The sequence below is a fragment of the Scyliorhinus torazame genome, chromosome 19 (assembly GCF_047496885.1).
Source record: "Scyliorhinus torazame isolate Kashiwa2021f chromosome 19, sScyTor2.1, whole genome shotgun sequence".
Taxonomy (NCBI): Eukaryota; Metazoa; Chordata; class Chondrichthyes; order Carcharhiniformes; family Scyliorhinidae; genus Scyliorhinus; species Scyliorhinus torazame.
The window spans coordinates 92,178,787-92,203,462 of record NC_092725.1 but is presented as its reverse complement, the minus strand read 5'-3'; the positions used below and the strand labels follow the sequence as shown (position 1 = coordinate 92,203,462).

Sequence of the window (24,676 nt, the reverse complement as noted above, 5' to 3'; positions counted from 1 at the left end):
CGAATTCCCCTAGAATCTTCATGATTTTTTCCATCCCCTCTACTGGGTCCGAAATGTACAGAAGCATATCATCCTCATAGAGCGAAACCCTGCAAACAACAGTGGGGAGAGGGGGCATCCCTGTCTCGCACCCCGGTGCAGTCTAAAATAGTCCGAAGTTGTCCTATTCGTCCGTACACTTGCCGCAGGAGCCTGATTCAGTAACCTGACCCAGTTAATAAAGCCCCGCCCAAATCCGAACCGTCCCAGTACCTCGATTCTACCCGATCAAAAGCCTTTTCTGCATCCATTGCGATCACTACCTCCACCTCCCTACCTTCCAGGGGCATCATGATCACATTTGACAGTCTTCTTACATTGGCCACCAACTGCCTACCCTTAACAAACCCCGTCTGGTCCTCCCCAATAACGTCCGGAACACAATCCTCAATCCTGGAGGACAAGATTTTGGCCAGCAACTTGGCATCCACATTCAACAGGGAGATCGGCCTGTAGGACCCACACATCTCCGGGTTCTTGACCGCTTAAGAGTCAGCGAAATCGTTGCCTCTGACATCATCGGGGGCAGCACCCCTCTTTCCCTTGCCTCATTGAACATCCTCAACAACACTGGCCCCAATATCCCCGAGAACTTTTTATAAAACTCCACTGGGTACTCGTCCGGACCCCGGGCCTTACCTGCCTGCATGGCCTTCAAGCCCTCCACTATCTCTTCCAGCCAAATTGGGGCCCCCTGCCCTTCTACCCGCTCTCTGTCCACCATTGGAAAATTCAGCCCCTCCAAGAAGTGCCTCATTCCCTCCGGCCCCGTAGGGGGTTCCGACCTGTACAGCCTGCTGTAGAAATGCCTAAACGCCTTATTCACCCCTACCGAATCAACAGCCAGGTTCCCTTCACTGTCCTTTACTTCCCTATCTCCTTAGCTGCCTCCCTCTTCCTAAGCTGCTGTGCAAGCATTCTGCTGGCCTTCTCTCCATGTTCATAAATCGCACCACCTCGCCTTTCTCAGCTGCTCCACCGCCCTCCCTGTGGTCTCCGCCTGTAACCTCCGCCGTTCCCTTAAAAGCCCTGTCTCTGGCATCTCCGCATACTTCCTATCAATCTGTAATACCTCCTTTACCAGTCGGTTCCTCACTGCCCTGTCAACCTTCTCCCTATGAGCCCGGATCGAGATCAGCTCCCCCCTGACCACCACCTTCAGTGCTTCCCAAACCTTAGCTGCCGAAGTTTCCCCCGTGTCATTGACCTGTAAGTAGCTCTGAATGCATTTCTCAGCCGCTCGCACACCCCTTCATCCGCCAAAAGTCCCACATCTAACTCCAGTGCGGGCGCTGACTACTGTCTTTGCTAACCTGCAGGTCAACCCAGTGTGGAGCATGGTCTGAGATTGTGATCGCCGAGTACCCCGTGTCCGCCACCCCAGCCAGAAAGGCCCTGCTCAAAATAAAGAAATCAATCCGGGAGTACACTTTATGCACGTGTGAGTAGAAGGAGAACTCCTTCACCCTCAGCTGCCCAAATCTCCATGGATCCACCCCCCCCCCCCCCCCATCAGCTCCATGAACCCTCTTAGTTCCTTTGCCATTGCTGGCAGCCTGCCTGTTTTCGAGGTTGACCGGTCTACGCCCGGGCCCATAACTGTATTGAAGTCCCCTCCCATGACCATCCTGTGCGAGTCCAGGTCCGGTATCTTTCCCAGCATCCTCCTAATAAACTCCACATCGCCCCAGTTTGCCACATATACATTAACTAATAACACCTGCACCGCCTCTAGCTTCCCACTGACCATAATGTACCGTCCTCCCACGTCCGAGATTATTCTTCCCACTTCAAACACCACCCGCTTATTGATCAGGATTGTGACCCAGTTTCATTATTTCTAAAAGAACACGTGAACCACGCCATCAGGAACGTGGCCCATTGGAGGCGGAGAATCGCGGAGGCCCTGGAAAATACCGGGCTGGGCCCGCTAATGATATGCAAACGGTGTCTACTGTACATGTGTTCCGGAATGCATTGAAGCCGCTGTTGAGGTGCTGGGGTGTTGCGATTTGGCGTCGGATCCGATTCTCCAGCCAATCCTGCCCGAGAAATCCCATTTATCTGAGCAGTAACGGAATGTTGAAACAATTTATTCTGAAACAGCAATTTGCATTTATAAAAGCACCTTTGACGTAATAAAACATCCCATGGCAATTCACTGGAACGAATATTTTAAAAATTAACATCAAGCCACATGAGGAGAGATTAGGGTGATCAAAAACGTGGCGAACTTGATTGGTGTCAGAAGTGTCTTAATGGGGGAGAGATGGAGAGACAGAGAGGTTTATGGAGGGAATTCCAGAGCTTGGGGTCCAGGTAGTTGAAGGCATGGCCACCAGTTTAGGAACAATTAAAATTGGGAATGCTCAAGTGGCTGGAATTGAAGCAGCTCAGAGATTCCTGAGGGCTGCAGAAAGTTCCAGAAATCAAGTTAGGTGTCAGGTGGAAGCCATGAAAACAAAGATGAGGGGCGAAATTCTCCTACCCGCCCCGCCACATTTCTGCCCCGACCGGCCGGCGGGAGTCTCCGTAACACCGGCCGGTCAATGGGGTTTCCCATTGTGGGGCACCCCCACGCCGTCGGGAAACCCCCGGGCGCTGGCAGAACGGAGACTCCCGCCGGCGGAGAATGACGCCCGAGAATTTTAAAAATCGAATAACTTTATCCTAAGGGTTCCTTAGACAATAAACCACTCTGTAATTTTCAATCTATTTTTACCAACTAAAAAAGGATAGATTATTAAAATCACTCCTTCTCATAATGGGAGATGCCATTTTTTCCTCCGTCTTCACTGGGAGAGTAAGTAGAATGGTTGTAATTGGAAGCTTAACACTGACCAAGGTGCAATTAACGTGAAATCTTTAAATTACGGACACCTTAGTGACTGGCATCAGCTCTTCTTATTTTCAAAATGGTTATTGTGCTTATTGTAAAAAAAAATCAGGAAAATGGGGAGGTCATTACCCAACATCTATCGCTGCAGAAAAACAATTCTAACCCTGGGCTAAATCTACAGAAGCATTCAATCTCCGAGACAAGTCATTCCCTTGTCAGAATCAAACACACGGTACAAGGACAGGAACTGGAGCAGTTTAGAAAGAATCTCCCAATTTTAATTAAATTATTTAAAAGGTAGGTTTTATTTTACAGCCCATAAATTAACTTTTTGAAGTTCTGATTTAGGTGGAAACAATAGCCAATTTGAGCAAAGTAAGATCCCACAAATAGTATCTGACAGGCAGCACCTCTGGCGGTACAGCACTGGAACGTCCGCCTAGATTACATACTCACGGTGAGAGGGATGTTAGTTGGGCGGCTTTCTCCCTCCAGATATGCGGGAGTTGGTGTTACAAATTAAGCCAAAGAATTTTGAAGTCAAGGTTCAGCGGGATGGACAGTAAATGACAGTCAACATGGACAAGCCCTGATCGAGTGGTATCTTCTGAGGCAGGAAGACTTAAAGGAAAAGTCATTGTTAAAGTGATGTTGACACCTGTGGAAAATATTAAATGTCAGCATTGGCGCAGTACTCGGGTATTAATAATCTTTATTGTCACAAGTAGGCTTACATTGCAATTAAGGTACTGTGAAAAGCCCCTAGTTGCCACATTCTGTCACCTGTTCGGAGACACAGAGGGAGAATTCAGAATGTCCAAATGACCTAACAGCATGTCTTTCGGGACTTGTGGGAGGAAACCGGAGCACCCGGAGGAAACCCATGCAGACACAAGGAGAACGTGCAGACTCCACACAGACAATGACCCAGCCGGGAATCGAACCTGGGACCCTGGCGCTGTGAAGCCACAGTGCTAACCACTGTGCTACCGTGCACTGCGGTAGCAGAGATGCCGAAGCCGTCTTCCTTCTTAGATGGACTTAAAGATTCCAAAGCCACGATTCACAAATCATGAGCACGGGTAGCTGTAGTAACTTGCATGGGCCACATCCAGCTGGGGATGATTGTTTCCCTGTGCTCGTGCTCATTGGTGCTGTTAGCTCCCCACATTGGGCAGAGTAGCCTATTAGCACTGATATAATAGTTCAGCCAGCGTGGGGTTGACCAGAAAAGAGAGAGGACCCGGTGAGGTGCACCGGACTTCGTGTAGATAATGTTGTTTGCAGAATAAAAAGACTTTTACGAAACTCGCCGGAATCCTCTCGCTTTATTAAAGCGGTTTTCCCCAGTTTGCTGAACAATATTTATCCCTCAAACAAAACTGATGGTCTGGTCGGTATCGCATTGATGTTTGTGGGATCTTGCTGTGTATAAATTGCCTGCTACATTTCCGACATTATAGCAGTGACTACACTTCAAAAAGGCTTCACTGGCTGTGAGGCTCTTTTTGAAAATCTTGAGGAAGAGAAAGGTGCTGTATAAATGCAAATCTCCTTTCTGGCTTTTCAGCCTGTAACCTCTGCCACAGTTGTCTTTTGATCCAATGGACTTTTAAGGGTAGAAGAAAGAGAAAGCAAGTTGCTTTTCATAAAAATAATAAGAAAAAGTACTAACCTTAAAATGAAAAAACATGAATTGTTGGTTTTGAACTCTGCAGCGTTTCAGATGCAATGGTTCACCTGACTCAATCTCCGCCACTCACCTCTTGTACTTGGCAGTTCAAAGGTGATGATGACCATTGGTTGGATTACAGGAGACAGGTAAGGGGTGAAACTTATTTTCCTTTGTTGTCATTGCCCAGTTATGCACACAAATTTGGAGATTCAGATCCGATATCAAGAAACGAGGATCCAGGAATCTCACTGAGTTCCTGAGTGGAAATTGGTTCAGCTGCCAGGCATGGATATGTAGATCGGCTGAAATATAATCCTGCCGGAATTCTGGCCCATTAAACAAGGCCAGGAAAATTCCAAAAGGGGATGAATGAATCTTACACCTGTCAAATTTCCCTGCCAACCCCAGCCACTATTGCACACAGCAAACTCCTACAAGTAGCAGTGATCAGATCATCTGTTTTCTGATGTTGATTCAGGGATGAGTATTGGCCCCAGGAAAGTGGCACGATAATATCCTGTTCTTCTTTGAATTAGTGCCATGGGAGGCAACGTCTCATCCAAAAGATGGCACCTCTGACAGTGCAGCACTCCCTCGCTACTGCACTGGAGTGTCAATCTTGAATTTTGTTCCCAAGTCGTTGGAGTGGGTCTTGACCCCACAGTCTTTTGGCACACAGAAGAGAGTACGACCCACTGAGCTGACACCTCATGGAAATGTGATCGGGGAGTTCCCAGGAATTTCACTCAGTACGTATTTGGCAGTCCTCAGCAGATTGGCTGCCGGCTGTTGCCAGTCTCTCTGATTTGGCACTAATAATCTCAGAAATCGGCCAGAAGGACTTAACCCTGGCGAGACAGGGGGTCAATCCGCTTAACATTACGAAACCCAACTTTCGCTCAAGAAACTAATTTGAATTACCCATGGAGAGGCACAATTTTCCTGGCTGCTTTTGGTGTCTTATCCCGTGGTCAAATCAAGACTTTGAGAGCTGCTCCACTTTGCTTCCCACTGTGGCATTGTCCGAGTTGGAATTTTGAGCTTCGGATATGTGCAGGTTTAGACACAGGGTGTGATTCCTTATGTTCTCCCGCTGGAGGGGAATTGTTACTGATCCCCCCCCCCCCCCCCCCCCCACACACACACACACACAATGTGGAGCGCAAATCACAAAGTAATTCAATATCCTTCGCCATGCAAATTTATTACGAGTGATTCCCGAAGGAATCCAGCTATCGGGCCTCCATTTTGAGTGGGGCGGCCTGACAGCGAAGTCCCGTGGCCTCTCCAACACCCCCCCCCCCCCCCCTCCCCCCCCCCCACACCCCTCCAAATGTCATAAAGCAGCCCACCAACTCCGGGCTTTCTGGGTGCCCCCCTTCCCCCAAGTACGGGGTGACCCCCCCCTCCCGGCCACTCCAGAACCCCATAAATGAGGAGGTGCCCCTCCTGGGACAACCCCACAGACTCTCCCAGAAAAGAGATCCCTGTCTGGAAGCTACAGAGTAGTCCAGACGAGGCAATGAAAAAAGTGACAGTTGTAACACTTACCTGGAAGCACCACCTGTCCATTCCTGGAAAGAAAACAGATGTATCCATTGTTTAAACCCCTCAAATCTTTTAGCTGGAAGCCACTCGTTCATTTCCCATAGTGCGCTGTGATTGACAACGTCTACAAACCAGCTTCATTCATCTTCTTCAAGGATGAGTAACTCATAAGTGATGTAACCAACGAGAGTTAAGTGCTGTACATTTCCAGTTCAGCACTTCAACATCGCTTCAGCATGAAGGAGCGTGTTTGGAGTGCACTTAACTCTCTTTGATGTGGTTGATATTTGTAAACATTGTGTTTACAACACTTAAGAGTTACCCAACTTAGAGTTGCCCTTGTGGGGACATTTAAGAGTCAATCACATTGCTGTGGATCTGGAGTCACATGTAGGCCAGACTGGGTAAGGATGCAGGTAGAATACCCTAAGCCACTTCACAGGAATGTTAAGAAACAAAATTTGCCCTTGAATTACATTAGGTCAGTTAACAAGTGGAAAGTGGGAGAAAGGAGGAGAGGTTTAGGGAGGGAATTTGAGAGCTCAGGGCGCAGGCCACTAAATGCATAACTGCCAATTTGTGTACAGCAATAACCCACAAAGAGCAGGTGAAGGAAAGTGAAGAATTGATTGTGAAGAATTTGACTGGAAGACCAGAAGATCTGCCTCCTTCTCTGCACAGATTGAGATGGGAGCTTTTGCATTCACGTGATGGGGCAAACAGGAATAGCAGCTCATCTAAAAGGCAATGCGTTCATTAATACAGCACTCCCTCAGCATCGTAGTCCAGAGCAATCACCCTAGTTTAGGATAAGGCATCCTACAATGGGGGGGGGGGGGGGGGATGTGGGGGGGTTGGAGAGGCCACGGGACTTCGCTGTCAGGCCGCCCCACTCAAAATGAACTGAGTTGAGACGTGTGTTCACAGATGCTGCCAAGTCTGCTGTATGCTTTGAACTTCCTTCCACACAACAACTTGCACCTTTAATGTTGTAAAACATTTTATGGGGAGGCGGTGGCATATTTCTGAACAAATATCTAACAACCAGTGGAACCAGTTAGGATCACCGCTGTGCTCACTGACCTACATTAACCACCCTCCCTCCTTGTTCAGCAACACCTTGAATATAAAATTCTCACCCTTGTTTTCAAATGCCTCCATGGCTTCACCTGCAGCCTTACAGTCCCCCAAGGATTCTGCAGCTCCACCAATTTTTATTTGTTGCACATTCACATGGGTGGCCGAACCTTCAGCTCTCTGGGCCCTAAGCTCTGGAATTCACTCCCTGTGGCTTAATGCTTGATAATTCCACCTGTGAGTGTCTTGTGATTTTTTTTTTTTATTCGTTCATGTGGGACGTGAGTGTCACTGGCTGGGACACCATTTATTACCCATCTCTACTTGCTCTTGAGTCCCATTTCAAAGCGCGTTTTAGAGCAAATCACATTGCTGTGGGTCAGACCAGGGAAAGGCGGCAGATTTCCTTCCCTAAATGGCATCAGTGAACCAGATGGGTTTTTACAACCATGGTTTCATGGTCATCATTGGACTTTTGATTCCATAATTTTTTTAATCTGCCGTGGTGGGATTCGAACCGGGTTTGCAGAACATTACCCTGGGTGTCTGCATTATTCGTCCAGTGACAACACCACTGAGCCACTGACTCCCCATCAAATGTTTTACAAAATGAAAGGTGTACTAGTGGTATGGGAACTCCCGAATCTTCATCAAATAGTTCAATTGGTTCAGGCGTTGGATTTTAGTATATTTTCTGAAAGATGATACCCCTGGCTCTGCAACACTTACTCAGTATTATCTTCCCTTATTATTAGCTTGGCAGATCTATGACTGAGAGTCAGAGGTTGTGTGCTGACACTTAAGTGCATTGCTGAGGGAGTGCTGTGTTTTGGGTGCTTTGTTCCACATGAGGCAAATCAATGCCTCAGGTACATGTGCAGAGGGATGTTAAAAACACCATGCGACTTTTTAGAAAGGAATGGCCAGGGAAGCACGGTGGCACAGTGGTTAGCACTGTTGCCTACAGCGCTGAGGACCCAGGTTTGATCCCGACCCTGGGTCACAGTCTGTGTGGAGTTTGCACATTCCCCGCGAGTCTGCATGGGTTTCACTCCCACAACCCAAAAGATGTGCAGGTTAGGTGCATTGGCCGCGCTAAATTGTCCCTTAATTGGAAACAAATAACTCTAAAAAAAAATTTTAAAGAATGTAAATTGATGGTTTGGATGATTATACTGATGTCTTGTTTTAATTCCACAGGGTGGAGGTAGGGCTGTCTGCTCACTCAATAGTCAAGATATCGAACAGAGTTATCAGCTGAATCCCCAAGGATCCCTACAATTTGCTGCTGGCCATTTTAAATATACACTGGACTTTTCAGGTAAAATTATGAATCTATAAATCTGGGCCGGGAGTCTCACCAATTGGCGGGACGGCCCGACGCCGGCGCCAAGAGCGGCGCGAACATCTCCAGTGTCAGGCCGCCCGGAAGTTGCGTAATACTCCACACTTCCGGGGCTAGGCCGGCACCGGCGGGTTTGGCGCTGCGCCAACTGGCGCCGAAGGGCCGCCGTTGGCCGGCGCGAGTTGGCGCATGCGCAGAACCGCCGGTGTCTTTCCTGCTCATGCACAGGGGGTTTCTTCACTGCGCCGGCCATGGCTGAGCCTTAGAGAGGCCAGCGCGGAGGGAAAGAGTGCCCCCAAGGCACAGGCCCGCCATGGATGCCCCCCCCCGGGGCCAGATCTCCCCGAGGACTCCGCTAGCCGCCCTCCAAACCAGGTCCCGCCGGGATGGACCATGTCCATTTCACACCTGCGGGACTGGCCGAAAACGGGCGGCCGCTCGGTCCATCGGGACCCGGGGAATTGCTGGGGGGGCGGGGGGGTCGCTGCCAACGGCCCCTGACTGGAGCGATGTGATCCCCGCCCCCGCATGAAAACCGGCGCCGGAGAATTTGGCAGCCGCCAGCGGGGTGGGATTCATGCCGCCCCCCCGCGATTTTGCGACCCGGTGGTGGGTCGGAGATTCCCGCCCCGGTCTCAAATGTGGGAATTCTTCATTGTGATTGGCTGGTTAGCCTGCTCGATGACAATGCCGTTGATCGGATGGCAGAATGAAGTTAACGTTCAGAAAGGGAAGTTCACCCCACGGAGCTCATTAGATCTCTCAGTGAGCGGCACGGTAGCACAGTAGTTAGCACTGTTACTTCACAGCACCAGGGACCCGGGTTCGATTCCTGTCTTGAGTCACTGTCTGTGCGGAGTCTGCACGTCCTCCACGTGTCTGCATGGGTTTCCTCCGGGTGCTCCGGTTCCCTCCCACAAGTCCCGAAAGACGTGCAGGTTAGGTGAATTGGACATTCTGAATTCTCCCTCAGTGTACCCGAACAGTTGCCGGAGTGTGGCGACTAGGGGATTTTCACAGTAACCTCATTAATGTAAACCTACTTGTGACACTAAGAAAGTGTGTCACATGGTGAGCGGCAAGCACAATCATTTCACCGCTGAGTCCAGGCCAGAGTTACTTCAGGGAGCTGAGTCATTCAGCTCAACTAGTTTGTGTTGGTGGTTTACCTTCCTCCTGAACAAATAATTTTGATCACAATTACCCTGATCATTGCTTTTTAATTTTTCAGCCATGACACAGACCAATCTTTTAATTGGCACCAAGAGAGCTGTCAGGCGCTTGGTAACTCCCAGCCTTTGGGGAGCAAGTGGGTAAGTGTGTGCTATATGTGTTTATACTGTAAATGCAACTGAAATATCAACTATGAAATGTTGGTGTGAAATGGAATCGGTCCAAGCTGCACTTTCATTGATGTACAATTTACTCTCCTTTGGTACTGACAGATGGAGCAATAATCAAGGGAATCAAGTGGGGAATATAGAATAATGGACAGGCCAGAGAGAGATGTTTGGGGGATTCATAGTGAGTGTAATTTCAATGCTCAGCCAGTTCATACAAGGCATTGTAACGCAGTGAGGATTATTTTACTATCCAGTAACGCTTTTATCAAGTTTCCTCTGGAACACACCCTTGCTTAGCATCTCATAATAAAATAAACCCTGCTCTGAATTAATGCTTTCCCCACCAAGGCAATACGTGAATTACACCAGTGCAGTCCTGACAACTAATAGTGGGAGTGTTGGAGCTAAACTGACTTGTCCACTATCAGCACTGGATTGTTCAAACTCTATATGACACCTGATCCTGGAGCATTTGAACATGGAGAGTTCCTCGGTGTTCTCCTTGGTGATCCACTCACCGGGACTTTGCCTCTTAAAGTGTGGCAACTCAGATCCCACCTGTTGCAAGGTTCAAGATTAGCACCAACATTTGGACTAAAGAGGGAAGATTTAGCCTGGGTGCCCAGGAACAGGTTGGACACCTTGGAGATAAGTGGGGTCCTCAAAGGGAAGGAAGCCACAGATACCCTTAGAGAATAGAGCTAAATGAACCTTGTTTTTTTGTTTAAACGTTCGTGGGATGTGGACATCACTGTCTCGGCCAGCATCTGTTGTCTATCCTAATTGCCCTTGGGAAGTTGGTGGTGAGCCACCTTCTTGAATCGCTGAAGCCCATGTGTTAGGCAGGGAGTCCCAGGATATTTATCTAGAGACAGTGAAGGGACGGTGATATAGTTCCAAGCTGGATGGTATGTTGCTTGGAGGGTGATGCACGATCAATGACCACTAAAGCGAGGTTGTAGTCCAACTGAAGGCTTTAATAAGCTAGATGTTTTCCCCAGCAGCTCAGGTACAGAACGAAGGCTGCTGGGGCGGCACGGGCTCTTATACCCCGCCTAGCAGGACGGAGCTACCATACAGCTTGACCAATAGGAAGCATACAATTTCTACCAATGGTGTTCCAGCATTATCAGGTTCCATAATACCTCTACTACTACATTCATCCCCTGTTAAAAAAGAGTTCGGCGGGGGGGGGTGGCCTGATACTACAAACATGGCAACGTGGTAGAATTAGTTATGGAGGTACCGTAATACCTCCCTACAGCGTTTTGTAACTATTTACAATTCTAGTAACTATTTACAATTTATGATTTAAATTTACAATTTAAAACGAAGCAATCAGTCGCTCGGGGGCCCTGGTCGTCCTCTGTGATCGTCGGAGTTTCGGTGGTGATTTCGGTGGAGGCTCGGGCGTCTGTGACTCCGGGAGCGTGGCTTCGATCTCCATGGCAGCTTCGACACCCATAGACGGCGCTGGTGGGGAAAACGGTTGACCTGGGAAGGGAGCGCCTGCGGGGTGCATCGGTGAGCGGGGGGGCCGAGACGGGGCCGGCAGAAGGACCGATCCTCCTGTAAGGTGCCCTGCTGGAGGGGAGGGTGGAACTGGTGGCTGGGGTGTGTGGGGGGCTCCGGCTGGCGCCAGGTCTCGTAGGGAGACCGTTTCTTGTCGGCCGTCGGGGTACGCCACCGAGGCATACTGGGGGTTAGCGTGGAGAAGATGGACCCTCTCGACCAACGGGTCCGACTTGTGCGCCCGCACGTGTTTTCGGAGCAGGACGGGTCCGGGAGCTGCCAGCCAGGTCGGGAGCGAGGTCCCAGAGGAGGACTTCCTGGGGAAGACAAGGAGACGTTCGTGAGGTGTCTGGTTGGTTGTGGTACAAAGCAGTGACTGGATGGAGTGGAGGGCATCCGGGAGGACTTCCTGTCAGCGGGAGACTGGGAGATTCCTGGACCGTAGGGCCAGTAGGATGGTCTTCCAGACCGCTCCGTTCTCCCTCTCTACCTGTCCGTTACCCCGGGGGTTGTAACTGGTCATCCTGCTCGAGGTGATGCCCTTGCTGAGCAGGAATTGACGCAGTTCATCGCTCATAAAGGAGGACCCCCTATCACTATGTATGTAGGCGGGGAACCCGAAGAGTGCAAAGATGCTATGGAGGGCCTTGATGTCGGTGGTTGCGGTCATGTCGGGGCAGGGGATGGCGAATGGGAACCGGGAGTACTCGTCAATCACGTTCAGGAAGTACGTGATGCGGTCGGTGGAGGGGAGGGGGCCTTTGAAGTCCATGCTGAGGCGTTCAAATGGACGGGAAGCCTTTATCAGGCGCGCTTTCTCTGGCCGGTAGAAGTGCAGTTTGCACTCCGCGCAGATTTGGCAGTCCCTGGTGGCTGTCCTGACCTCCTCAATGGAGTAGGGCAGGTTGCGGATCTTGATAAAGTGGAAAAAGCGAGTGACCCCCGGCTGGCAGGGGTCCCCGTGGAGGGCTCGGAGGCGGTCCACTTGTGCGGTGGCACATGTACTGCGGGACAGGGCGTCAGGAGGCTTGTTTAGCTTCCCGGGATGATACAAGATCTCGTAGTTGTAGGTGGAGAGTTCGATCCTCCACCGCAAGATCTTATCGTTTTTTATCTTGCCCCGCTGTGCATTATCGAACATGAAAGCAACCGACCGTTGGTCAGTGAGGAGAGTGAATCTCCTGCCGGCCAGGTAATGCCTCCAATGTCGCACAGCTTCTACTATGGCCTGGGCCTCCTTTTCGACTGAGGGGTGGCAGATTTCGGAAGCATGGAGGGTACGTGAGAAGAAGGCCACGGGCCTGCCTGCTTGGTTGAGGGTGGTCGCCAGAGCTGCGTCAGACGCGTCGCTCTCGACCTGGGGGAAAGCTGTAGATTGGATCAGGGGACGGGCCTTGTCCGCATAGTTGGGGACCCACTGGGAGTAGTAACTGAAAAACCCTAGGCAGCGCTTCAGGGCCTTGGAGCAGTGGGGGAGGGGTAACTCCATAAGGGGGCACATGCGTTCAGGGTCGGGGCCTATAACTCCATTTTGCACTACGTAGCCGAGGATGACTAGACGGTCAGTGCTAAACACACATTTATCCTTGTATATAAGGTTAAGGATCTTTGCGGTCTGGAGGAATTTTTGGAGGTTGGTGTCGTGGTCCTGCTGGTCGTGGCCGCAGATGGTGACATTATCGAGTTACGGGAATGTTGCCCGTAAACCGTACCAGTCAACCATTCGGTCCATCTTGCGCTGGAAGACTGAGACCCGGTTGGTGACACCGAAGGGAACCCTTAAGAAGTGATAGAGCCGCCGCCCATCTGCCTCGAAGGCAGTGTATATGCGGTCACTAGTGCGGATGGGGAGCTGGTGATAGGCGGATTTAAGATCCACCGTGGAAAAGACCTTATAATGCGCGATCCTGTTTACCAGGTCGGATATGCGGGGGAGAGGGTACGCGTCCAGCTGCGTAAACCTGTTGATGGTCTCACTGTAGTCGATGACCATCCTATGCTTCTCACCGGTCTTTACCACCACTACTTGAGCTCTCCAGGGACTGTTGCTAGCTTCAATGACTCCTTCCCTCAGTAGCCTTTGAACCTCTGACCTAAAAAAGATCCGGTCCTGGGCACTGTACCGTCTGCTCCTGGTGGCGACGGGTTTGCAATCCGGGGTGAGGTTCGTAAACAGGGAAGGCGAGTCGACCTTTAGGGTCGCGAGGACGCAGACAGTGAGGGGGGTATAGAGCCGCCGAATTTGAAAGTTAGACTTTGGAGATTACACTGGAAGTCTAAACCTAGGAGTGTGGCTGCGCAGAGGTGGGGAAGGACGTAGAGCCGGTACTTTTTAAACTCCCTTCCCTGGACCGTGAGGTTTGCTGCACAAAACCCCTTTATCTCTACTGAGTGGGAACCGGAGGCCAGGGAGATTTTTTGATTAACGGGGTGGACGAGGAGAGAACAGCGCCTTACCGTGTCGGGGTGTATGAAGCTCTGCGTGCTCCCAGAGTCGATTAAGCAGGACGTTTCGTGCCCGTTGATAAATACAGTCATTGTAACAGTTGAGAGTGTTCGAGGCCGCGACTGATCCAGAGTCACCGAGGCTAATCGCAGCAGTTGAGTGTTGTCTTCGGGCAGTGTGTGGTCAGCCGAGCTGGGGTCCTGGGGGTCCATCCAAGATGGCGGCTCCCATTGGTCGCATATGGCTGGGGGTACACAAATTGGCGGCGCCCATCCATCTAACATGGCGTCCGCGGGACAAGATGCCCCGCGGGGGCTGCACGTGGCCCTGGAGTAGGAATTTGGCGGCACCCACTGGCCGCACGGGGACCGTGGAGAGGTTTATGGTGGCGGTCCGCATTCGCCGCCGGACACCGCGGCGACCGCATGGGCCTGGCATACCACCACAAAATGGCCCTTTTTACCGCATCCTTGCAGGTGGATGCGCAGGCTGGGCAGCGCTGGCGGGGGTGCTTAGCCTGCCCGCAAAAGTAGCAGCGAGGCCCCCCCAGGGTTGCCAGGCCGCCTTGCAGCACAAGCTTGTGGGGGGATGGGGGATGTCTCGGGGTCAGCTGCGGAGGGGTTCCACACTGCCCAGGGGGCTGCCACGCGGTTGGGAATGTAAGCGCGGGCGTTTCTGGAGGCCACATCCAGGGAGCCTGCAAGGGCCCGTGCCTCCTTGAGACCTAGAGTGTCTTTTTCCAGCAATCGCTGGCGGATTTGGGAGGACAGCATACCTGCCACAAAAGCGTCCTGATGGCATCAACATGGCCTCAGGAGCAGAAATTCTGTGTGTTCGCTCGCCGAAACCTGCGGGCAGCTGCAGTTTCTCCCCAACACCAGGAGTGCACGGTAGAATTCTTCCAGCGATTCTCCAGGGATTTTTCGCCTCGTTGCTAGCAGATGTCAGGCGTTGACCTGGTTTATCGGGCGAATATAATGTCCTTTTAGCAGCTCTATTGCTGCATCGAAGTCTTCCGCTTCCTCGATGAGGGTGTAAATCTCCGGGCTCACCCTCGAGTGCAAGACTTGCATTTTCTGTTCTCCTGTGGGAGTGTTTTCGGCCGTCCCGAGATATCCTTTAAAACACGCCAGCCAGTGCTTGAAGATTGCCGCTGAGTTCGCCGCGTGGGGGCTGAGTTGCAGACACTCCGGCTTGATTTAAATCTAGTTTATTAAATTGATGCACGATCAATGACCACTAAAGCGAAGTTGTAGTACAACTGAAGGCTTTAATCAGCTAGATGTTTTCCCCAGCAGCTCAGGTACAGAATGAAGGCTGCTGGGGCGGCACGGGCTCTTATTCCCCGCCTAGCAGGGCGGAGCTACCATACAGCTTGACCAATAGGAAGCATACAATTTCTACCAATGGTGTTCCAGCATTACCAGGTACCGTAATACTTCTACTACCACAGAGGGGAACTTCCAGCTGATGGTATTCCCATATGTCTGCTACCCTTGCTCTTCTAGTTTATAAAGATCACAGGTCTGGAAAGTGCTATCGAAGGAGGTTTGGTGAGTCACTGCTGTGCACCTCGTATACAGTACACACTGCTGCCACATACATCACTGTTGGAGTTGGAGGGAGTAAATGTTTAAGATGGTGGATGGAGTTCCAATCAAGCGGGCTGCTTTGTAATGGAGAGTATCAAACTTTTTGAGTGTTGTTGTTGGATCTGCTCTCATCCTGGCAAATGTAAACTATTCCATCACACTCCTGACTCCTGTGCCTTGTTGATGGTGGACAGGCTTTGGGGAGTCAGGAGGTGAGTTACTGCAGGATTCTGAGCCTCTGACCTGCACGTAGCCACAGTATTTATATGGCTGTTCTAGTTCAGTATCTGGTCAATGATAACCCCCAGAATGTTGATAGTGGGGTATTCAGAGATGGTAATGCCATTGAATTTCAAGGAGTGATAGTTAGATCCTCTCTTATTGGAAATGGTCATCATCAGGCACTTGTGTGGCACAAATGTTACTTGTCACCTACTAGCTCAAGCCTTGATATTGCTGCATATGGCCAAGGAGTAATTCAGTATCTGAGGAGTTGCAAATAGTGCTGTACATTGTACAATCATCAGTGAACATCCCACTTTCTGACCTTTATGATGGAGGGAAGATTATTGATGAAGCAGCTGAAGATGGTTGGGCCGAGGACACTACTCTAAGGATTTTCTATAGTGATGTCACTCTTCCTTTGTGCCAGGTACAACTCCAACCAGCAGAGGGCAGTACCTCGGAACACGTGACAATAAATCTAAATCACTTTACTGATGATCAAGAGTAGACTGAGGGGTCTGTAATTGTCCAGGTTGGATTTACTCAACTTTTGTATGTCTTTTGCACAGATGTGCTAACCTCCTCAACCATTGAGGATGGGGTCAGAAAGTGCTGGGAAAACCCAGTAAGTCTGTCAGTAACTGTGGAGAGAGGAACAGAGTTAACGATTTGAGTCCAATTTCCAACTTTCTTTGGAACTGATGGTCGGGAGGTAGCTATGTGAGTGTGTGGAATTAGGTGCCTAACTGTGATCCTCTGAGGAATTTCTCACAGAACCGGAGTGGGCATGCTTCGATAAAGCACCTGGTGTTTTCTTGTCCTTTGATTTTGCATCTTTACACCCAATGTCATGCTGCGTTTTTGAACAGATTTCTACACGTTCCAATTTTGTTTCTGTATACTGATAAAAACATTTTGTGTAAATTATGCAATCAGCTTCCAAGATATCAGACAAAACACTTTATAATAAAAGAAAAAAAAATGCTAAGCGGACTGGAAACATTATCTTTCCAAGGTGCCACCAAACCTGCTGAGTTTTCCCAGCACTCTGCTTTTATTTCAGATCTTGACCATCTGCAGTATTTTACTTTTATTGAGGATTAGGATATTTGTGGGTGAGGATTCAGAGGTAGATGAGGAGAAAGCAATCTAAGCAGCAAGAAGCTGAATGCAGTTAGTCAATGGTACCAAGGATCACTGGAACAGGAGGAGGTCATTCAGCCGCTTGTGCGTTTTAATTGACGGGGATTCTATTACACCCACTTGGGAATACCCAATAGAAATACACAATTTACCTCATTGGGTTAACTGCAGGTACGGCAGGGTCATTCCCTTAAGTTTCTGAAACCAAGACATTCCCATTACATTTAACGGCAAGACTGATGCAGTTCTACATAACAACACAATGTCCGGGTCTGTCAGGTAGGCTGTCCTCTTAGAATTATAGAATCCCCACAGTGCAGAAGGAGGCCATTTGGCCCACTGAGTGTGCAATAACCCGCTGAAAGAGCCCCCTACCCAGGCCCACCCCCCCTGCCCCATCTCCACAACCCCACCCAACCTGGACATCCTTGGACATCAAGGGGAAATTTAGCATGGCCAATCCACCTAATCTGCACATCTTTGGACTGTGGGAGAAAACCGGATATGGGGAGAAAGTGCAAACTCCACACAGTCACCCAAGGCCAGAATTGAACCCGGGACCCTGGCGCTGTGAGGCAGCAGTGCCAACCACTGTGCCACCCTTAAGATGATACTCCAATATTTTTCAGTTTACATGTAGTAACTGAGATACAGTAACCACCTTGATGTTTCCCACGTGCCATTCTCAACTCTGAGTCGGAAGACTGTGGATTTGAGACACACTTTGTAGACCTGAGCCCATCGTCAAGGTTGACATTGCAGTGCAGCACTGAGGAAATGCTGCACTGTCTGAGGTGCGGTCTTTTGAATGAGATGTTATACAGAGATCTCTCAGATGGACATAAAAGATCCCAAGGATCAAAGTAGAACAGGAGTTATCTCCGGTGTCCTGGCCAATGTTTATAACTCAACATCACAAAAACAGGTTATCTGGTCATTATCACACTGCTGTTTGCGAGAGCTTGCTGTGCACAAATTGGCTGCATTGCATTACAACAGTGACTACACTTCAGAAGTACTCAATTTATCGTAAAGCACATTGTGACTTCCTGAGGTCATGAAAGGTGCCAAATAAATGCAAGTGTTTTAATTGTTTCCTTCTCTCTTACAGAAGCGTTGTAGACAAAGGAATGTGGCAGTTCATGGATGACAGTGGGTTATGGAAGGACTACTCGCAGGTTAGTTCAGTTTTCTACTTGAAGTACAGCTGTAGAATTAGCTCCACTTAGTCTTCAAGTGTTCAAATTGGACACTGAATCATCGCAAAATGTAGGCTACATTGCTCAGCACTGACATGTTTCTATTGATGTAGGTGCATCTCAGGAGGGGAAAATTAAGGGGCCTTCTTGTGTAACCCCCAGCGAGGTGCTGTATATCACGAGATGTTAAATGGAGGCCTCGTCTGCCTAAAGGATGGCAAGGTAGCACAGTAGTTAGCACTGTTGCTTCACAGCTCCAGGGTCCTGGGTCACTGTCTGTGCGGAGTCTGCATCTTCTCCTAGTGTCTGTGTGGGTTTCCTCCGGGTGCTCTGGTTTCCTCCCACAAGTCCCGAAAGGCATGCTTGTTGGGTGAATTGGACATTCTGAATTCTCCCTCTGTGTACCCGAACAGGCGCTGGAGTGTGGCGACTCGGGGATTTTCACAGTAATTTAATTGCAGTTAATGTAAGTCTACTTGTGACAAAAATAAAGATCATTATTAAAAAGAGATCCCACAACTAACATCTGAATAAGAGCAGGGGAGTATTCCTTTAAGCCCTGGTATCCATGCCTCAATCTACATTGTTAAAACAGATTGCCTGGTCATTATAACTTTGTTGTTTGTTGGATTTAGCTGTGCATAAATTGGCTGCCCCGTTTCCAGGATTGGTGTGCGGTTGAAGATGCAGCCCTAGGATCAGTCACACCAGGATCCACAGAAGCCGAGTAGCACGGAGCTTCTTCGGTGGACAATCATACTCGTTAGCGAGTGATCGCCAACAAAGAAGATACTTCAAAAATACTTCATTATCTGTAAAGTGTTTTTCGGATGCCTGTTGGTCGTGATAGAAGCTATAGAAATCCATTACTTACTTCCTTTCAATCTTTTCACTGCACCTACAATTAAATAACCAAACCAGAAACTTAATGGTCTTTTCCAGGTCCCAACAGACCTGCTGTGGAATTTTGATTATTTTATTTTTATTTAAGATACATATTGTTTGCAGTTTCTTTGTCCTTTTTTAATGTACAAGGAAATGCGAGATAGGAGCAAAAGCAGATTCGGCCCCTCAAGCCTGTGCCTTCATTCAATTAGTTCATCTGTTTGGCTGATCGGTTGTGGCCTTAATTCCACTTTCCTGCCTCTCCCACATAACCCTCAACTCCCTTGTCAATCAAAATTGAGCAGGAACATGGTGAATGCTACCCTCTTGTGGGGGAAAATGGAATCTTACAACAAAAAGGCATCATCACAGAATTCAAGCTCAGTTACTTAAACATGGATCTGGGAGAAAATCATAGAATCTCTACAGTGCAGGAGGCGGCTATTCAGCCCATCGAGTCTGCACTGACCCTCCAAAAGAGCACACCCTGTCCACCCCACCCCACCTATCCTGCACATCCCTGGACACTAAGGGGCAATTGATTATGGCCAATCCACCTAACTCGCAGATCTTTGGACTGTGGGAGGAAACTGGAGCACCCAGAAGAAACCCATGGAGACACGGGGGGAATATGCAAACTTCACACCAAGTCACCCGAGGCCGGAATTGAACCCAGGTCCCTGGCGCTGTGAAGCAGCAGTGCTAAACACTGTGCCACCGTGAAACAAATCACGTGGTTAAATAGGAAGAAACATGGCAGATGCAAAAAAAAAGTGAAGTAATTCAATTTGAGTGAACTAATACAGGAAGAGACTGTACTATAAAATGGCAAGGTCTGAAAAGTGCAGAGAGCACAAGCACAAAGATTAAGCCATTCAGCCCTTTGAGCCTGCTGTGTCATTCAAATAGATCATGGCTGATTATCTATCTCAGTGCCTTTTTCCCTGCACTATCCCCATATTGCTTGAATACCGTGAAATCTATATATTTCTGTGTTGAACATGCTCAATGACTTAGCCTAAATTGCCCTCTGAGATAGTTTCTTTATAAAAGTTGATAAGAATAATTAACCTAAAACTGGCCCTTCCACTTAAATGATTCGGAGAATCTGAAACGTATTGAGATCGATGCAGTGTGACTCATGATGTTTCAAAACTTATCTATTTTCGAAGGATATTGGGTCAACAGCCCAGTGGTAGTAAATTGCAGAATTGATTCAATAAACCTGATACAGCGTGGTACCCTTGAGGAGGGAATTGAGAATTCCTGCTCCAGATGTAACTTGTGTTCCTTGCTGTGTGGTCAACTCACTGTCCTAAGAGCAATATTGAATGGCCAAATACTACTTTGTCAGTCTTGACTACAACCCAAACAAAAATTGTGATGCACAGGAAGGATTTGAGGTCTGGTTTAGCACAGTGGGCTAAACAGCTGGCTTGTAATTCAGAACAAGGCCAGCAGCGCGGGTTCAATTCCCGTACCAGCCTCCCCGAACAGGTGCCGGAATGTGGCGACTAGGGGTTTTTCACAGTAACTTCATTGAAGCCTACTTGTGACAATAAGTTATTATTATCATGGTAACAAGATGCCTGGCTCTGTCAGTGATACAACAGAGGAGGTCATTCATTCCTGTACCAGCTCTTTGAAAGAGCTATCCAATTACACCCGCACCCTGTCCTTACTCACATAACACTTGCTGCTTTTTTCCTTTTCAAATATTTGTCAAATTCCCTTTTGAAAACTAATATTGAATCTGCTTCCACCACCCTTCCAGACAGCGCATTCCAGATCACCATCCACTGTTTTAAAAAGCTCTCAGCTTCCTGCTGGTTATTTTACAAATTATCTTTAATCAGTGTGCAACCTTCTGACCAATTTTTAAAAATCAAAACCCTTCAAAATTTTAAACGCCGCTGCTCAGATGCGAACAATCCCAGCTTTTCCAGTCTCTCCCCGTAACTTAAGTCCCTAAGCCCTTGTGCTATTCTAGTAAATCTCCTCTACATCTGGTTAAATTGGTTTACTGTTCCTTTTATTGGGGTGTTCTGCAAACGTTTGGTGAAATACTGTAATTCTAGTACAATAACTATATGTCACATCTTCACACAGCCTGGAGTCCGCAAGTCAATTCCAAGTCAGGACATTGAAATAAATTATCAGATGAACCCTCAGGGTTCCATGAAGCTTAATGCTGGACCATTTGTGTATAACTTGGATTTCTCAGGTAAACCAAAGCTCCGTCAAAACCATCACAAAAATATTCATTAGCTGCAGCAGTTCTGTTCCAAATGAAACTAACCTCTCCGCTCTGTTATCTTTTGCAGCCATGACACAGACCAATTTGACAACCAGGAAAGTTAGACAAGTACGTCGTCTTTGAAGAAAAATCACACGTTCTAAATGAGAAAGGAAAGTGTGGGATCAGAGCTGTGTTCCAATCAATACATGATGATGTTAACAGGACTAATGGAAACCTGGGAACCAATTGAAGGATGAGCATACAAATATTTCATGAATTATGTGATAGCAAACGCAGATTAAACCCCTTCAATTTCAGTAGATGAGCTAGAGGCACTTCAGTGCAGGACTGAGGGAGCGCTGCGCTGTCAGGAGTCCATCTATTGAGTAAGCAGAAGAGGAAAAGAGGGGTTCACTATGTCCATCAGCCTCTACTCAGCTATCAAACCACAATAAATGAAAGGCCTATCACAACCTTCTCAAACAAACCAGAGATGGCCAAAGAATACCAGCAATACACATACCAAGAGTTAATTTTTTATTTAAAACAAATTTGTAACATTTACAGAAAAAAGGCAATAAGCAAAGAACCTTAACATGGTGAAAACAAACAATGGGAAAAAACAAACATACTAAGGCACTCCCCTCCGTCGGCTCTGTTTGTACAGCCCACATATGGTCATCTAAACTAAAGTGCCCCGCCCCCCGGGGATGCTGCTGCTGCCGGTATCCTAGACTTCTCCCTGAAAGTTGACAAGTGACTTCCCCCTCCGGGGTATCCCTGGTCCCCACCACTGGCCCACTTGTGCCTCCCCTATGCTATCTCACAACAACCCTCTCCCCACCAGACTTCCCCAGCCCCAAAAGCCTGAACCAGGTCAGCCATCTGCTTGGCCCCAGCTCACCCCTCCTCCTACACTCCCTAGTGCCCCCTGACCTACGCTAGCCTCGCTGACCCCTACCCTTGGCACCTGTCTGACTACCACCCGACTACTCGGGCCCTCCCCCCCCACACAGAAAAGACCCATTGTGGTAGTATGTATTGGGGGTCATGTGGGACTGGAAGCCCTAATGTCATTGGCTGACAGATCCCGGGTCCTGGTTGGCCGTTGACCTCATACTCCGCCCTGAAGGCGAAGTATAAGAAGCCGGTGCCTTCCCCCGCATGCCAGTTTACTATCGGGCTGCTGGGGAACAGACACGCTTAATAAAGCCTCATCGACTTCACTCTGTTTGTCTCACGGAGTCTTTGTGCGCCACACCCATTAACCTGATTGCATTCCTTAGTGAGTAAACAGCTACTCTCTAAAGAACATTTACATAGCCTTAACCAGCCCAGAGCCAGTCCCCCAGAACAGAGGCCCCGCTCTCCCGCCGAAAGATACTGACTGCAGGGCCCCCTTGCACCCCCCTCCCCCCATGCAGGCATCCCCGCACATGCAAACTCCCGAAACAATGCGCCCTCCAACCGTCCCTCCAGTCCATATTCTCTGCCAAGACTAAGTACCTTATTGAATGGAGCAATACAGTACAGATTAAATTAACAAACCACCACCACATTACATCTCTGGAAGCCCAAAGTCCTTTAGTTCAAATCCAGTTTCTTCTCTTAATAAAAGTCCAAACCTGATCAGGACAAATTAGATTAACAAACCGCCGTCACTGTACAACACTGGAAACTAAGTGTCCTTCAGTTCAAGTCCAGTTTCTTCTCGTTAATAAAAGTCTAAACCTGATCTGGCGACTCAAAGTACTAGTGATGCTCTTCGAACGTTACCCAAAACTTCGCAAGATGCAGCATTCCAAACCTCACCTATTTAAAGAGGGCCGCCTTTACCTCGATGAACCCCGCACGTCTCTTGGCCAGCTCCGCTCCCAGGTCCTGGTATATGTGCACCTCACAGTTCTCCCACCTGCTGCTCCGCTCCTTGCCTGAAAGCTGCTGGAAGCAAACCACCAGGGCCCTCGGTCGATGCCCGCCTTGGGATTCCTTGCGGGGACTCTCTGCGCCCCATCCAGCTCCAGGGGTCGAGGAAAGGTCCCCGACCCCATCAATGCCTCCAGCATACTCAACGCGTATGCTCCTGTATCCGATCCCTCACTGCCTTCGGGAAGGCCAACGATCCTCAGGTTCTGTCTTCTGGCTCTGTTTCCCAGCTCCTCAAGCTGCTCCTGCATCCTCTTTTGGTGGCGTTCAGTTCCTCCACCTCGTGCTCTTCCTGGCTAGAAAGCTTCGACTCAACCTCCTTAATTGCCTTCTCCTGGACCGCCTTGTCATGATATTCAAACATACATCATAACACATACATAATGATAGACAGACCAACGGACCAATTAGCACACATAACATGACAGCCAATCACAGACAAGAGCAGACACAGTATAAAACAAGAAACACGACACTTCCTGGGCAGTCCATCTGGAGACGGCACAGGGCCAGGACCTCATAACAAGACACTCACACAGTCACAACGTGCTGAGTACCAAGTCTGATGTATAAATAGTTTAATGGAATAAAACTGCGTTGTACCAATGGCAACCGTGTTGGTTCATCTGTACCTCAGAGCACCCAACACTTCATGATACCAGGAGTGAATCAATACCTACTGGCAAATCTGCCATCCTGAGCCATGGACACCCTCAACAAACCGCAGCCATTGCAAGTCACTGGGCACAAATTGGACGCTCTTCAAGCAGCGCTCCGAACTCTTCATGCATGCCAATGAAAAACAGGGCGCCTCGGACGAAACAAAGATTGCCATGCTCCTCACTACCGCAGGTCAGCACGCCATCGATGTACACAACTCCTTGGTGTTCGCGGAAGGCGAGAACAAAGCTAAGTATGACACGGCCCTCCTCAAGCTCGCCAAGCACTTCAACGTTGAGGTCAACGAAAGCTTTGTCTTTCAGCAGCGCCTGCAAGGTAAGGATGAGCTCTTTCAGTCCTTCCTGACGCACCTCCGCATACTCGCGCAGTCCTGCGGTTACGACACCCACCTCAGAGTCCATGATCCGGGACCAGATCGTTTTTGGCGTTGCCTCCAGTGGCCTACGCCAGCAGCTTCTAAAAATTAAAGGCCTGACCTTAGCATCTGCAGTTGAATCCTGTGTCCTGCATGAGAATGCGACTAGCCGCTATCCCCAATTTCAGGCGACTGAATCGGCACGGAGGGGGTCCCACACGACCGAATCGGCAAGCCAGGCCACCCACGAGGCCGAACGCGTCCAGGCAATCGAGTTTCTCCCGGCCCGCGGCCCAGACGAGGGCGGCCGTTTCGCGTGTTTTTCAAGGCCTCCTGCGTTCGTGCGCGGCAAAACCTACGGCAACACTGAGGGACGTACTGCGCAGGCGCACCCGATGCAAGACCGAACTGCGCATGCGCAGTGGCGTAACGAACGCCATGACATCATGACGTGCGGCAACTGTGGAGCTGCACATTTAAAAGGGCAATGTCCTGCAAACACCCGACAATGCCTACGCTGTGGCAAGATGGGCCACTACGCTGCCTACTGTCGAGCGGCTCAACCTGTTGATCTTCCACATCTCCGACAACCTTGCAGGAACGTGCG

General features: G+C 49.2%; 1 protein-coding gene across 1 annotated transcript in view; it reads left to right on the top strand.

Moving 5' to 3' along the window:
* LOC140396301 (uncharacterized) overlaps nucleotides 1–23,639 on the top strand; it is a 60,468-nt gene extending 36,829 nt beyond the window's left edge. Inside the window, exons 6-11 of the mRNA XM_072484760.1 lie at nucleotides 4,597–4,699; nucleotides 8,379–8,499; nucleotides 9,755–9,836; nucleotides 17,896–17,962; nucleotides 20,978–21,092; nucleotides 21,193–23,639. Coding sequence (XP_072340861.1) covers nucleotides 4,597–4,699; nucleotides 8,379–8,499; nucleotides 9,755–9,836; nucleotides 17,896–17,962; nucleotides 20,978–21,092; nucleotides 21,193–21,248 — 544 coding nt within the window. The 3' untranslated portion in view covers nucleotides 21,249–23,639. The remainder of the gene's footprint in view (nucleotides 1–4,596; nucleotides 4,700–8,378; nucleotides 8,500–9,754; nucleotides 9,837–17,895; nucleotides 17,963–20,977; nucleotides 21,093–21,192) is intronic.
* Nucleotides 23,640–24,676: the final 1,037 nt, after the last annotated feature.